The 16,233-nt window shown below is 36.8% G+C and overlaps 1 protein-coding gene across 1 annotated transcript in view; it reads left to right on the top strand.

Annotated features, from left to right (window-relative positions):
* The window catches only part of ABCB1 (ATP binding cassette subfamily B member 1), a 97,667-nt gene that overhangs the window by 40,926 nt on the left and 40,508 nt on the right, over positions 1-16,233 (top strand). Inside the window, exons 9-16 of the mRNA XM_026018666.2 lie at positions 1,138-1,309; positions 3,408-3,521; positions 3,662-3,772; positions 3,951-4,076; positions 4,187-4,390; positions 4,923-5,093; positions 14,368-14,529; positions 15,320-15,496. Coding sequence (XP_025874451.2) covers positions 1,138-1,309; positions 3,408-3,521; positions 3,662-3,772; positions 3,951-4,076; positions 4,187-4,390; positions 4,923-5,093; positions 14,368-14,529; positions 15,320-15,496 — 1,237 coding nt within the window. The remainder of the gene's footprint in view (positions 1-1,137; positions 1,310-3,407; positions 3,522-3,661; positions 3,773-3,950; positions 4,077-4,186; positions 4,391-4,922; positions 5,094-14,367; positions 14,530-15,319; positions 15,497-16,233) is intronic.

The following is a 16,233-nucleotide window of genomic DNA, read 5'->3' as shown; positions in this document are numbered from 1 at the left end:
AACGTTCCTTCTTTGTAATCAAGTATTGTTGATGCCTAGTAATACCTTTTGCCTCAGGTCAACTCAAAAAGTGGGAGACAGATAGATCAACCATTGAAACATGTTACTCAAAAATAATTTTTTTGCTCAAAGATTATTACTGGCAGTTAGGGATACACATTTTTGCAGAGAGAAACTATAATGGTATGTTACTATTTTATCATCATGAAGTTCTGTTTAAATTTGGTTTTTAGTGGATATGGAAGTTTCATTTGGCATTCTTTTAACTAGTAAAGTAGCCAGTTAAAGTCACGATGGCAAGAAAGAATGCATGCTTTTACCTGAGCGGGACTTGAATTTGTCTGTACATTCCAACTAAGGGAGTGAATCCTCCAAAGAAAATTAACATAATACTATGTCATGCTTTTATGGATCAAAGAACCTTAAAGTATGAATTTTATATGGAAGGAAGTTCTTCTAACAGTTATGAATGTTTTCTTTCTATAAGGCAATGTTCTAAGTTCCTAGGGAAATATGATTAAAAAGACAACAATTTCAGACTCAATTATAATCAGTCTTATTTCCATAATAATTTTACCATCATTCTATATTTACAAAGATTCTTCTTAAGAAAAGAGACATGAGATAAGCTAATGGGGCCCATATTTTTAAAAAAGAAAAAAGAATCTTCCTTAACATTTCCTTAAACATTAAGAGATTTAAAGGATTTACTTGTGCACTATCTAGCATTATATCTGCATTTTATTATTAAATTTAAAAGGCATGAAGATTTTAAAGGGAAACACAAATGTTTTCAGAGCCTCTGTTTTGTCTTGCCTATGAAACAATGCAAATTCTTGAAGTTTACTAAACATTATTTTACTTACTAAACTATTGTTAAGGCCAGAGAAGAAGCTTTAGAATACTTTCCCCCAAATTTTTAATCTCTGTGGATAAGTAAGCCTCAGTTTGCTCTTCTACAACAAGGGATTAAAATAGTACTAACACCATAGGGTCAATGTATGGACAAAAGGAGAAAATACATGTAAAACACTGAACAGGGATGGGCACATTCTAAGTCTTTAATAACCATCAGGCTATCTTGGTTCATTTCATATGATTTATGAATATATGTGATAGTTTTTTTACTTCTCATAGGTACAACAAAAATTTAGAAGAAGCTAAAAGAATTGGGATAAAGAAAGCTATCACGGCCAACATTTCTATTGGTGCCGCTTTCTTATTGATCTATGCATCATATGCTCTGGCTTTCTGGTATGGGACCTCCTTGGTCCTCTCCAATGAATATACTATTGGACAAGTACTCACTGTAAGTGATGTTATTTTAAGAAATGAATCTCTCGTGAAAATTCCAATGGAGTTGAGTGGTGTTGGCTTGAGTGATGATGGAGAATAGGTATTGAAGAACTATTGAATAATATGAAGAGCCATGTGTTACTAGATTAAAAAGTGGAAAGGAAATTAGATGTATTGAGCAACCAGTGGTGTCTTTTTTACAAGTCTCTTGCACAGTTTGTCTTGCAGCTTAAATAATATTGACATTACAAATCTCTATAGCATGAAATCTTATTTGTTGAGGTTATTTCTTTGTGGTTGGCCCAGTGCTAAGCATTTCATTTTTATTTTCTGATTTACTATTCACAACAACAAATGGCAAAATACAGTATTTAACTACTTTTCAATTTTCTTTGAATGATAGCTAGTCTACCTTGCAAAGTTATGGGAGTATTAATTGTTACTCTTCCTTAAAGAATATTCTATTTGGAGGTTCTCTGCCTTTTAGAACTTTGTACAAGCACAGAAAGCTTGCCATTTGATACTGTTCTCTTTTATTTAAAAATGGCGAAATAGTTCATAAACCAAGTCCAACCTATATCTTGATCTAATAAAGTGCATACTGTTAGAAGAGTCCTTGAATTCTTTTTTCACAGTCCAAGCACAAGTAATATTGTTGGTGACAGACCATATTTTGTTAAGTCCCTTACAACAGTTCCCTTTCTCAGGAATAAGATTTGTTTTTTTTAATAAATTTATTTTTTATTGGTGTTCAATTTGCCAACATATAGAATAACACCCAATGCTCATCCCCTCAAGTGCCCCCCTCAGTGCCCATCACCCAGTCACCCCCACCTCCCCTTCCCTCACCCCTAGTTCGTTTCCCAGAGTTAGGAGTCTCTCATGTTCTGTCTCCCTCCCTGATATTTCCCACTCATTTTTTCTCCTAGGAACAAGATTTGTAATGTAGATATAACAGTTGTGCTCATCCAAAATGTGCAAGGCTATTTAGTAAAAATGGCTTTTACCAGAAAAGCTTTTATTATGAGAGTAATGGTGTTAGTGAACCTAGGTTGTATAAGAAATGTGTTCTACTTAATTGTGATACAGATAAGCGGTCTAAAATCTTGTATCACTGGTCCCAGAACTGTCTCACAAGCTGGAAAGCATGCAGAATATGAGTAAGAGCATGGGATTGGAAATCAGGCTGACTTGGTTTAAATTCCATCTGTGCCACTTACTAACTGTATGATTTGGGGTGGCCACCTAGACTTTTCAAGTTTCTGCTACCTCTTTTGCCAATAGAAATGGCAGGAATAATTTGCCTTAACTTTTAGTATAGTTGTAGATCCTAACTGAGAAAATTAATGTAGAATCACTTAGCAAAATTTCTTCTATGTGAATTATTGGGTAATTGCTATGTGATTTAGAAAGGAATGAATGGTGATATTAGTTCTCTTCAACCCTAAAGAAAAACAATTTAATTTGGTCAAAATGAAAAAATAAACCCCTTTTATCAGACCTCAAAGAAAACACAGTCTGGTAGGAGGAAAGAAGACAGCCTGATCAAGAATAATGCCCTAGATGTGTGCTTTATGATTTACAAAATATTTTTATATATACTGTTTCATTTGATACAACTCTAAGGTTGCCAGGTAAGGAACCCATAGAATCCTGCCTACTTTTGCAAATGAAGAAATTGAAGCCTGGAGACTCTAGGAGAATTGCCTGAAGCCAGACAGCTAGTTAGTGCTTACCCAGAATTCAGACCTTGGTCTTCTGACACTCCTTTGGATATTTATTTCCCCTATGCCCTGCCGATGATCTGAACCAAAATAATTAAGTAAATATTTATAAATAATTAAATAAATATATATTCTATCCTATTCTGGTCCTGTGGAACTTGTACCATTGTTTCACTGAGCAAGTAAGACTCATTATGCATTGTAAATCAAAAAGGATTTAAACTTTTAAAGTATTTTTAACACCAGGACTCATAACAAGCCACCTTAAAAATAATAATAACTTATAATAATAACAACAACAACATTGGCTATATCAGAAGAAAGATGTATGAAAAAAAATTGTAATAAACACAAAGTAACTTGATGGTTTTCCTTCACATCCCTCAGGTCTTCTTTTCTGTATTAATTGGGGCTTTTAGTATTGGACAGGCATCCCCAAGCATTGAAGCATTTGCAAATGCAAGAGGAGCAGCTTATGAAATCTTCAAGATAATTGACAATGTAAGTCCAGGCTAGCCATTTCCCTCTAAAAGATTTCTAATTAAATGTCAATTTCTTTATCACTTTATCCAATGCTCCACAAACATCACTAAAAATAGCTATTGTACCCTAGTGATCTTCTGAAATTTTATTCTGTTTAGAAACCAAGCATTGACAGCTATTCGAAGAGTGGACATAAACCAGATAACATTAAGGGAAATTTGGAATTCAAAAATGTTCACTTCAGTTACCCTTCTCGAAAAGAAGTTAAGGTACAGTGATACATGATTAATCAGTGATTCAACCATGTATTGGTTGAAAGTGTCTGATACTTGACTTTAGTGATTTAAAAAAAATGTATATTTAAACCTGGTTTTGACTTCATAGTCAATTCATAGTCTCGGAATCTGTACTATTATCCTTAAGTTTATTTCTCATTCGCTCTGTTAGATCTTAAAGGGTCTCAACCTGAAGGTTCAGAGTGGGCAGACAGTGGCGCTGGTTGGGAACAGTGGCTGCGGGAAGAGCACGACCGTGCAGCTGATGCAGAGGCTCTATGACCCCACAGATGGCATGGTGAGGTGGCTCCTGCTGAACTAGATGCTGCAGCCGTCAGCAGTTACCATTTGCACAGCTCACATTACAAATCTGCAAGGCATGCAAATCATGCTTACTTTTTATTTCAGGTCTGTATTGATGGACAGGACATTAGGACCATAAATGTAAGGCATCTTCGGGAAATTACTGGTGTGGTGAGTCAGGAGCCTGTGTTGTTTGCCACCACGATAGCTGAAAACATTCGCTATGGCCGCGAAAATGTCACCATAGATGAGATTGAGAAAGCTGTTAAGGAAGCCAATGCCTATGATTTTATCATGAAACTACCTAATGTAAGTCTTTCTTGATCTTTGCCATGCTAGAAGTTCAAAGAATAAAATAGAATAGAATTCTGGCCTGCTGTATCAGAAGTTAGAAATCTAGGGGCGCCTAGGTTGCTCAGTCAGTTAAGTGTTTGGCTTTGGCTCAGGTCACAATCTCAGGGTTCTAGGATCAGGCCCCACATCAGTCTCTCTGCTCAGTGGAGTCTGCTTCTCTCCCTGCTTCTCTTTCTGTGATCTCTCTGGCTCTTGCTCTCAAATAAATAACTAAAAATGTTTTAAAAATTTAAAAAAGTTAGGAATCTACTGTCAATTATAGAAAACTCCTAAGAAGGGAAATCAAGATTATGTCAGATTTTAAAGCTCTAGCACCATCAGGTAATAGTAGGTATATTTGTAAAAATTGGGGTTGGTTATTGCTAAGTTTTAAGGAACTGGATTGTATTCCCTGTGGGTTGTTTATGGGATTACTTCCCATCTTAAAACGTAAGCTGAGATAGTTTGTTCTTTTGCTAAGACCCCCTCTTTATTTTCTGTGTTGTAGAAATTTGACACTCTGGTTGGAGAGAGAGGGGCCCAGCTGAGTGGTGGACAGAAACAGAGAATTGCCATCGCTCGGGCCCTGGTTCGCAACCCCAAGATTCTTCTGCTGGATGAGGCAACGTCAGCTCTGGACACTGAAAGTGAAGCAGTGGTTCAGGTGGCCCTGGATAAGGTCTGTGACCCTTGATTCAAACTGACCTGATTTATAAGCATAAGGAGAGCCCACCATTAATTCTTCTTGATATTATTTTTGAAAAAGGACATTTCTGATGACTTCTAAAGTGATCCCGTCAAGTATCAAAATCAAATCTGTAGTCCTCTTTGGATCTTTTCATTTAATTTCTATTTATTGCTCTGTTTTTTTTTTTTTTTAAGTAGAAATGAATAAACTTTCACTGAAAGATACTTGCAAAATTTTAAAATTAAACAATGAGAAATAGAGTTTCAAATGAAAATTGGTCATCATTGTGATCTTGAAACTTGGCTGTAGAGATGACCCTGTTATTTACATTTTCTGTTTTTGCTGTTGTCAACAAGAGGAAAATATAATTAAGGTTCACATTTTATCTCCAAGATGTTAAGTACCTATTGAAGACCCTATGGGAAATGAGAAACCTCTTGTACTCAGGAAAGAGGCAGAGAACTGATGATTTTGGAAATTTATCTGGGCCATGAAATGTCCTTGACTATCAACAGAGCTTGACCTTCCTGCAATCCTTGAGTTCACGGGACTCATTCACCCAATCAGATTTGAGTGATTACACTGTGCTAGGCATGGTTTGGTTGGTCCCTAGCATGTATTGGTAACCAAGCTAGGTCTGTGAGGACAAGGAATATGAAGACCTCTTTTTTAAAATTTTTATTTGAATTCCAGTTAGTTAACATAATGTAATATATGTTAACATAATGTGTAATATAGGTGTAGGATTTAGTGATTCATCATTCACATACAACACTCACTGCTCATCACAAGTACCCTCCCTAGTCCCTATCACCTATTTCCCCCATCCCCTCCCCCACCCTCCCCACTCTGGTAACCATCAGTTTGTGCTCAGTAGTTGAGTCTGTTTCTTGGTTTGCTTCTCTCTTTCTTTTTATTTTTCCTCTACTTATTTGTTTTGTTTCTTAAATTCCACATGTGAGAGAAATCATATGGTATTTGTCTTTCTCTGACTTATTTCGCTTAGCAATAATCCTCTCTAGCTCCATCTACATCATTGCAAATGGCAAGATTTCATTCTTTTTGTGGCTGAGTGATATTCCGTTGTATATATGTGCCACCTCTTCTTTATCCATTCATCTGTTGATGGACACTGGACTGTTTCCATACTTTGGCTATTGTAAATAATGCTGCTATAAACATTGGGGGGCATGTATCCCTTTGAACTAGTATTTTTGTATCCTTTGGGTCAATACCTACTAGTGCAATTGCTGCTTTGTAGTGTGGTTCTATTTTTAACTTTTTGAGGAACCTCCATACTGTTTTCACAGTGGCTACATTCCCACCAACAGGGCACTAGAGTTCCTTTTTCTCTACATCCTCACGAACACCTGTTGTTCCTTGTGTTGTTGATTCTGATAGGCATGAGGTGATATTTCCCATAGTTTTGATTTGTATTTTCCTGTTGATGAGTGATGTTGAGCAGCTTTTCATGTATCTGTTGGTCATCTGTATGTCTTCTTTGGAAAAATTTCTATTCATATCTTCTGCCCAGTTTTTATTGGATTATTCCTTTTTGAGTGTTGAATTTTATAAGTTTTTTAATATAATTTGGATACTAACCCTTTACCAGATATGTCATTTGCAAATATCTTCTCCCATTCCATAGGTCTCCTTTCAGTTTTGTTGATTATTTCCTTTGTTGTGCAGAAAGTTTTTACTTTGATAAAGTCCCAATAGTTTGTTTTTGTTTTCCTTGCCTGAGGAGACATATCTAGAAAGAAATTGCTACAGCCGATGTTAAAGAGGTTTACTACCTGAGTGTTCCCCTCTAGGATTTTTATGGTTTCAAGTCTCACATTTAGGTCTTTAATCCATTTCAAATTTATTTTTGTGTTTCATGTAAGAAAATGGCCCAGTGTCGTCATTTTTATGTTGCTATCCAGTTTTCCCAAAACCATTTGTTGGAGACTTTTTCCTGTGGGATATTCTTTCCCTCTTTGTCAAAGATTAATTGACCATGTATCTGTGGCTTCATTTCTGAACTTCCTATTCTGTTCCATTGATCTATATGTCTACTTTGTGCAAGTACCATCTTGTTTTGATCACTACAGCCTTATAATATAGCCTGAAGTCCAGGACTATAATACCTTCAGCTTTGCTTTTCTTTTTCAAGGTTGTTTGGTTATTCAGGGTCTTTTCTGATTCCATACAAATTTTAGGATTTGTTTGTGCTAGGTCTGTGAAAAATGCTTGTGTTATTTTAATAGGGATTGCATTAAACGGGTAGATGACTTTGGGTAGTATAGACATTATAACAATATTCATCCAATCTGTGAGCATGGAATGTTTTTCCATTTCTGTGTGTCATCTTCAGTTTCTTTCATCAGTGTTTTATAGTTTTCAGAGTGTGGGTCTTCCACCTCTTTGGTTAGGTTTATTCCTAGGTGTCTTATGGTTTCGGTATAATTATAAATTGGATTTATTCTTTGATTTCTTTCTGCTTCTTCATTATTGGTATAGAGAAGTGTAACAGAATTATGTACATTGATTTTGTATCCTGTGACTTTGCTGAATTCATGTATCAGTTGTAGCAATTTTTTGGTGGAGTCTTTCAGATTTTCAACATAGAGGAATGTGTCATCTGTGAATAGTGAAAGTTTGACTTTTTTGCCTATTTGGATGCCTTTTATTTCTTTTTGTTGTCTGATTGCTGAGGCTAGGACTTCCAGTACTATATTAAATAACAGTGGTGAAAGTGGACATTTCTGGCTTGTTCCTGATGGTAGAAGAAGTGCTCTCGGTTTTTCCCCACTGAGGATGATATTAGCTGTAGGTCTTTTGTATATGGCCTTTATGATGTTGAAGTATCTTCCCTCTAAACCTACTTTGTTCAGGGTTTTTTATCACAAATGTATCTTGTACTTTGTCATGCTTTTTCTGTGTCTGTTGAAATGAAATGAAATAAAATGATTCCTATCCTTTCTTTTGTTAATGTGTTTTATCAGGTTGACTGATTTGAGGATATTGAACGACACTTGGAACCCAGGAATAAATCTCAGTTATCATGATGAATGATTTTTTTTAATATATAGCTAGATTTGGTTTGCTAGTATTTTATTGAGAAGTTTTGCCTTCATGTTCATCAGGAATATTGGCCTATAGTTCTCTTTTTTTTAGTGGAGTCTTTACCTAGTTTTAGTATCAGGATAATGCTGGCCTTATAGAATGAATTTTGAAATTTTCCTTCTTTTTCTATTTTTTTGGAATAGTTTGAGAAGAATTGGTATTAACTCTTCTTTAAATGTTTGGTAGAGATCACCTCTGAAGCCATCTGGCCCTAAACTTTTGTTTTTTGGGAGTGTTTTGATTACTGATTCAATTTCTTTGCTGGTTATGAGTCTGTCCAAGTATTCTGTTTCTTCCAGTTTCAGTTGCAGTAGTTGATATATTTCTAGGAATTTATCCATTTCTTCCAGGTTATCCAATTTGTTGACATATAGTTTTTCATCATATTCTCTTATAATTATTTGCATTTCTGTGATGTTTGTTGTTATTTCTCCTGTGTCATTGGGGATTTTATTTATTTGTGTCCTTTCTCTTTTCTTTTTGATAAGTCTTGCTAGAGGTTTATCGATTTTCTTAATTTTTTCAAAGAACCAGCTCCTGGTTTCATTGCCTGTTCAATTGTTTTGTTTTGTTTTGTTTTTTAGTTTCTATAACATTTATTTCTGCTCTAGTCTTTGTTATTTCCTTCTTCTGCTCACTCTGGGCTTCATTTGTTCTTTTTCTAGCTTCTTTAGGTGTGAAGTAAGGTTGTTTATTGAGATTTTTTTCTTCTTGAGGTAGGCATGTATTGCTATATACTTTCCTCTTAAGACTGCTCTTGCTATCTCCCAGAGATTTTGGACTGTTTTGTTTTCATTTTCATTTGTTTCCATGTATTTTTTAATTCTTCTTTGATTTCCTGGTTGACCCATTCATTCTTTAGTAGCATGTTGTTTAATCTCCATGTATTTGTGGTCTTTCCAAGTTTTTTCTTGTGGTTGATTACTAGTTTCATTGTGCATGGTCAGAAAAAATGCACAGTATGATTTCAGCCTTTTTTGTATTTGTTGAGCCCTGTTTTGTTGCCTAATATGTGATCTGTTCTGGAGAATATCTCATGTGCATCTGAAAAGAGTATGTATTCTGCTGTTTTAGGATGGAATGTTCTGAATATGTCTGTTAAGTCCATCTGGTCCATTGTGTCATTCAAAGCCATTGTTTCCTTGTTGATTTTCTGCTTACATTATCTGTCCATTGCAGTGTGTGGGGTGTTAAAGTTCCCCTACTATTATTGTGTTATTATCAGTAAGAACTTTTATGTTATGAATTGTTTTATATATTTGGTGCTCCCATGTTGGGTGCATAAATATTTATAGTTGTTATATCTTCTTGTTGGATTGGCTTCTTTATGATTATATAATGCCCTTATTTGTTTCTTTTTAAAGTCTTTGTTTTAAAGTCTAGTTTATCTAAGTATTGCTACTCTTTCTTTTGACATTAATTTGCATGATAAATGTTCTCCACTCTCTCACTTTCAATCTGCAGGTGTCTTTAGGTCTAAAATAAGTCCCTTTAGGCAGCATAAAGATGAGTCTTATATTTTTATCCATTCTGACATCCTATGTCTTTTTATTGGAGCATTTAGTCCATTTACATTCAAAGTAATTATTAATAGATACATATTTATTGCCACTTTATTACTTGTTTTGTCATTGTTTGTAGAGATTTTCTCTGATCCTTTTATGTCTTTGTCACTTTTGGTCTCTCCTTTGCACTCAAAAAGTCCCCTTTAGTATTTCTTGTAGGGTTGATTTAAGTGGTCACAAACTCCTTTAATTTTTGTTTGTCTAGGATACTCTTTTTTTTTAATATTTTATTTATTTACTCATGATAGAGAGAGAGAGAGAGAGAGAGAGGCAGAGACACAGGCAGAGGAAGAAGCAGGCTCCATGCCGGAGCCTGACGTGGGACTCAATACCGGGACTCCAGGATCATGTCCTGGGCCAAAGGCAGGCGCTGAACTGCTGAGCCACCCATGGATCCCCTGGGATACTCTTTATCACTCCTCTATTCTTAATGGTAGCCATGCTGGATAGAGTATTCTTGGTTGTAGATTTTTCCCCTTCAGCACCTGAATATATAATGCCACTCCCTTCTGGCTTGCTAAGTTTTTGTTGAAAGATCTCCAGCTAGCCTTATGGGTTTTCCCATAAGTTAAGGACTTCTTTTGTCTTGCTGCTTTTAAGATTTTTTTTTAATCACTATATTTTGCAAATTTAATTACAGTGTGTCTTTGTTTTGGCCTGCTTTTTTTGATTTTGGTGGGAGTTCTCTGTGCCTTCTGGATTTGGACATCTGTTTCCTTCTCATATTAAGGAAATTTTCCACTATTATTTCTTGAAATAAATTTTCTGCCCCCCCTTTCTGTCTCTCCTTCTTCTAAGACTCCTATAATATGAATGTTATTACATTTGATGGAATCACTGAGTTCCCTAAGTCTATTCTCATGTTCCATAATTCTTCTTTCTCTCTTTTGTTCAGCCTCATTATTTTCTATTAATTTGTCTTCTAGGCCACTAATTCATTCCTCTGCTTTTTCCAGCTTTCTGTTCACTGCATCCAATTTGGTTCCATCCTCATTTATTGCATTCTTCATCTCTGATTCTTTTTTAACTCTTTTATTTCTGTGGTAAGGTTCTCCCTGATGTCTTCTATTCTTTTGTCAAGCCCAGTGAGTATCCGTATGATTGTTGCTTTAAGTTCTCCAACATGCTTGTTACTTATATCTGTTTTACTTAGTTCTCTGGCTGTGGCCTTAACTTGTTCTTTAATTTGGATAAATTCCTCCATCTTGGCATTTTGTCTAAGTCTCTGCCTTCTCTGTGTTACAAAAGCTATTTATTTCTCCTGCTTCCAGAAAATAATGGCTTTATGAAGAGGTCATGTAGTTCCCAGGGTCCTGGTACTTCAGGGAGTGTCTCTGGTGTGTGCTGCTTGCACTCTGCTGTTGTGTTGTGGCTGCTCTATCCTTCAAGCGAGTCATCTGCAGAGGCTCTCCTTGCCTGTTGTGAGCAGTATTTGGTCTGAATGTGGTGAATTTTAACTAGGTGTGCTCTGATTTGCTTGTCAAATGATACCTGACAACAACTCCACCAGAACTGAGGCCCTGTAGAAGTCTCTGGTTGGAAGATGTGGAGCGGGCAGGGTGTTTGTGCTGGTCTTCTGAGGAGGGGCTCACCATGCTGGGACTGAGGCAAACCTGACCTAGAATGGCAGTCCCACTAGAGCACAGGGGAGTGGGTCTTGGTTTAAGCAAGTTAGGCAGCTATTGTCTGAGCTAAGCTGCTTTCCTCAGGTGGCAGGCTCTGTGTTTATGAGGGAGGGAAATAGTGGCAGCCAGCACCTTTGTTCTCAAAGAAGTGTCTCCTGGAACACTGCCTCTCAGAGAAGTACTTCTAGAATAAAGAATAATCTTCCCACTGTTTGCCCAGACATTTTCAAATTGTTGTTTCCACACTATCTGCCTTGGAGTTTTTTGCCTGCCTTCTCTCCAGTAATAGCACATTGCCCTCCTGACTTTATCCCAGCCAAGCTGGCTGACCTTTATAACTTCAGGCTTTCGAGATGTGGTGTGGGCAGGGTCTTGTGCTGGATTTCTGAGGAAGGAGTCCACCACACTGGGACTGAGGGAAGCTCTACAGAGAAGGGCAGTCCCACCAGAGCACAGGAGCTTGATGTAAGTAAGTTAGGCAGCCTGCTGTATCAGCACTGCACTGTTCCTGCAGGTGGCTCTGTGTTTATGCTGAGATTAGGGGAGAGAAATGGTACTGGCCAGCTCCCCTGTTCCCAAAGTGGAGTCTCTGGGATATGCTTTGAGAAGAGTGTATAATATCCCCCCAGGCATTTTTCAGATCACTATTTCTACACTATCCACCCCCAGGTTATTTGTCTGCCTTCTCTCCAGGACCAGCACAGTGCCCTCCAAGCTTTGTCCCAGCCAAGCCCATTGACCTTTAAAGCTCTAGGCTTTAAGCCCTAATGGTTAAGAACTTGCAAAATTCTGCCCATCTTCTTTTCCAAGCCAATGGCTTTGGGGAAACATTCTCCTTGCCCATTCCCTGTGTGCGCGCGCTCGCTCTCTCTCTCTCTCTCTCTCTGTCTCTCTCTCATGCCCTTCTCCATAACCAAGGCTCCCTCCCCACTGCAGCTCATGTGACCTTTTCCCCCTAAACCACATCTTCTCAATTCCTACCTTTGTCAGTGTGGCTCTTCTCTTTTCTTAGTTGTAGAATTTATTCTGTCAGTCTTCACGTCAATTTCTAGGATGATATGATAGTTATCTAGTTGTGTTTGTGTGAGGAGAGGAGCTTAGGGTCCTCCTACTCCATTGCCTTCTTCCTCTTCAGAATGTAAAGACCTTTTAACCCAGAAGTGCCCTGTATAGAAGTATCACAGTAGAAGTCAAAGATGAACTCATATTTCTTCCAGCTCTCCCCTTCTCTAGTAACAAAACAATACTGGATGTTCCTTTAAACATCCTGTCAATGTGTTTAATGGATTATTGAGGGAGAGAAAAGCAGGTTACTAAAAATTGAATGAATCACAATAGAGGCAGATGGGATTGTGGCTGCTATTTCTCCCTTCATTTTGCTTATCTGTAATTATATGTCTGTGTTTTCTTATTATTCCACAATGGAAGTATGTATTAAATTATAAATAAAAATGATTTTTTAAAGTTGCATTAAAAATACTTATTCTTGGGGTGGCTGTCAGTTAAGCATCTGCCCTCAGCTCAGGTTATGATCCCAGGGTACTGGGATCGAGCCCTGTGTTGGGCTCCCTGCTCAGTGGGAAGCCTGCTCTCTCCCTCTCCCTCTACCATTCCCTCCACTTATGCTCTCTGGCTCTATCTCTCAGTCAAATATACAAATAAAATCTTTTTTAAAAAAATATGCTTATTCTTTAGGTGCACCTGAGTGGTTCAGTTGGTTAAGAATCTCAACTCTTGATTTCAGTTCGGGTCATGATCCCAGGGTTTTGAGATCAAGTTCTGTATAGGGCTCTGCACTGGGCATGGAGTGTATTTAAGATTCTCTCTCCTCCTCTCCCTCTGCCCCTCCAACCTGCCCCCCAAAATATATATATTAACTATTTAAAAATACTTTTCCTTTACAATGTAAATTTTGGAAGGATAATTCCACATGCCCCCTTTCCTTAAAGATATCCAAAGAACTGATCGATTATCTTCTCTACCTTCTAGTTGCTACCACCTAATTTTTCTATATGTATTGTTTTTTTCTTGTCAGTTTTCCACTTCTCTTTTTTATATTGATCTTAATACATCTTGTCAGTTTGAAAATTTTATTTCTAGTTCCTGGAGAGAAATACAAAGTCACAAAAGTCATAAGCCCTGGGGAAAGTTATAGAGGTGAAAGAAATCTCAGACAAGTTCTTGTTCCATATTAAACTCTGTTAACCTCTGTTCCATATTAAAACAAAAATGACAATGGGTATTTAAAATCATTTGCATAGCTCTTCAGTCTTTTAATAACGCTTCTACCTAGGAACTAGTAATATATATATATATATATATAATCACAGCGCTTTGTAATTATATTATTTAGTTATCACAGCTACTCTAAGAAATGAGTATTAATATTATCTCCATTTTATGTGTGAATGAACTGAGCCTCACACAGGTTAAAAGATTTAGATAAAATTGCACAATTCATAAATGGCAGAACTAAGATTTGAGTTCAGATCAATGTGGCAGTAACAATGGACTTTGCTGCCTCACATTTATTGTCTATATTAATTATCCAGAAGTTCTGTGAGATGGGACACTGTGAATCCCCAGACAGGTGCTATCTAGTCCGTACCAGTACCACACACTGGCCTGTGTCTGCTCTGATTGGCCAGTGCATGGACTGTAGCATTTTTTATTTTGTATAAGCCCCTGATTATTATTATAAACTTGGGCTGATAGAGGTTAAGTAAAATTCTTAGAAGCTTACTTAACATTAATAGGTAACTATAATATTTGTGGTAATATTTATTATAATAAAACATCATTTTAAGCCATTATCAATTGACTATACATTTATTAAGCCAGAGACTACCTTTTATAGTTTAGATGGTTTTGCAATATTCAGAGCACTAGTGTTCAGTAAACATAAATTGGATGAACTTTTGCATATAATTGTACACATTTTCAAAAACCTAATTTTTCTCTCTTTAGGCCAGAAAAGGCCGGACCACCATTGTGATAGCTCATCGTTTGTCTACAGTTCGTAATGCCGATGTCATCGCTGGTTTTGATGATGGAGTCATTGTGGAGAAAGGAAATCATGATGAACTCATGAAAGAAAAGGGCATTTACTTCAAACTGGTCACAATGCAGGTAATAGTCCAACTCCAGAATTTTCCTCAAGTATCTCAGGTATAAACTAATTTTGCGCGTTTAGTACTATAAATAAACGTTACTTTTTGTGTTGATTATCTTGATAAGTGAGAAGAATACTTGGGGAATTCAGACCATATTTTTCTTCTCATTTAAAAGGAAGGAAAATAAAGAAGGCTAATTAGAGAAAATTAAAAGTTTAAAAAGATTTAAAGGTAATCTATCCACTGTAATAGCCACTAGCCTCATATGGCTATTGAGCACGTCAGTGGTAGTTATTCTGAACTGAAGTGTTTTAAGTAGAAAATGCATTCCAGATTCCAAAGATGTGGTACCAAAAAAAGAATATAAACTATCTCGGTATGTTTTTATATTGATTACATGTTGAAATGCTAATATTTTAGATCTATTAGGTTAAATAAAATACATAGTAAAAATGGATTGATCTCTTGCCTTTTTAAATGTGGCTACTGAGAAAATTTTAAATGACAAATATGGGTTTCTGTTGATAGCACTGGTCCAAAGCAAATATTATTGAGCCCAAACACCCACAAAAAGTCCTATGAGCGTAAGATACAAGGACAGGATGTCATATTATTTCAGCATATTCAGTGGTAATCCCCCTTCACTGGTTTTAATTTTCAAATATATCACATATTTACACACAACACCCCTGCCCAGAAGTTTAGCTTTATCCTTTCCTACAGTGATGTAAATTACCACTTTCCTTGAAAATTTTCATTTGTTTTCTGAGCCTAACCTGCTTATATTTATTTCTTGTTTATTTTAGACAAGAGGAAATGAAATTGAGTTAGAAAATGCCACTGGTGAATCCAAAAGTGAAAGTGATGCCTCGGAAATGTCTCCAAAAGATTCAGGGTCCAGTTTAATAAAAAGAAGATCAACTCGCAGGAGTATACATGCACCACAAGGCCAAGACAGAAAGCTTGGTACAGAAGAGGACTTGGTACGGAGAGGATGTAGTTATGTCTTCAGTCCTCCTTCTGGGCTAGCCCTGGGGTGGCAGGAGTAGGAACAAGAGTTACTCAGAATCCTCCTGTCCTATCCCCCTAAATATTCCACACACCAAAATCTCAACATTTTAGACTCCGATTACCATTTATGAATGAGAATTTATAAAACAAGAATTTTAGAATTAGAATTTATAATGTAAAGAGATTTTTTAAAAAATTTATTTATTTGAGGGAGAGAGAGTGTGTATATGTGTGAGCAGGGGAGGGACAGTGGGAAAGGGAGAGGGAGAAGCAGACTCCCTTCTGAGATGGAGCCTGACATGGGGGCTCGATCTCATAGCCCTGAAATGATGACCTGAGCCAAAATCGAGAGTTGGATGCTTAACTGACAGAGCCACCCAGGTGCCCCTATAATGGAAAGAGATTCTAATGAGTCTTCAAACATGGACAGTTCTATACTTTTATCCCTACTTGTAAATACTCTTGTCATGTTCTAAATGTCAGGTAATTATTAAATGTTTATGGAAACATCATTGATTTCTTAAAATATAAAGGAACAATATAATAGAATCTGTCAGCACATTTTAAAAAAGTAAATAGCCAGGGCATCTGGATGGCTCAGTGGTTGAGCGTCTGCCTTAGGCTCAGGTCGTGACCTCGGGGTCCTGGGATCAAGTCTTGCATCAGGCTCACTGCATGGAGCCTGCTTCTCCCTCTGCCTGTGTCTCTG

Source organism: Vulpes vulpes, chromosome 7 (genome assembly GCF_048418805.1).
Source record: "Vulpes vulpes isolate BD-2025 chromosome 7, VulVul3, whole genome shotgun sequence".
Classification (NCBI taxonomy): domain Eukaryota; kingdom Metazoa; phylum Chordata; class Mammalia; order Carnivora; family Canidae; genus Vulpes; species Vulpes vulpes.
Note: the sequence above shows the minus strand (reverse complement) of the source record. Positions and strands in the feature narration are given on the sequence as shown.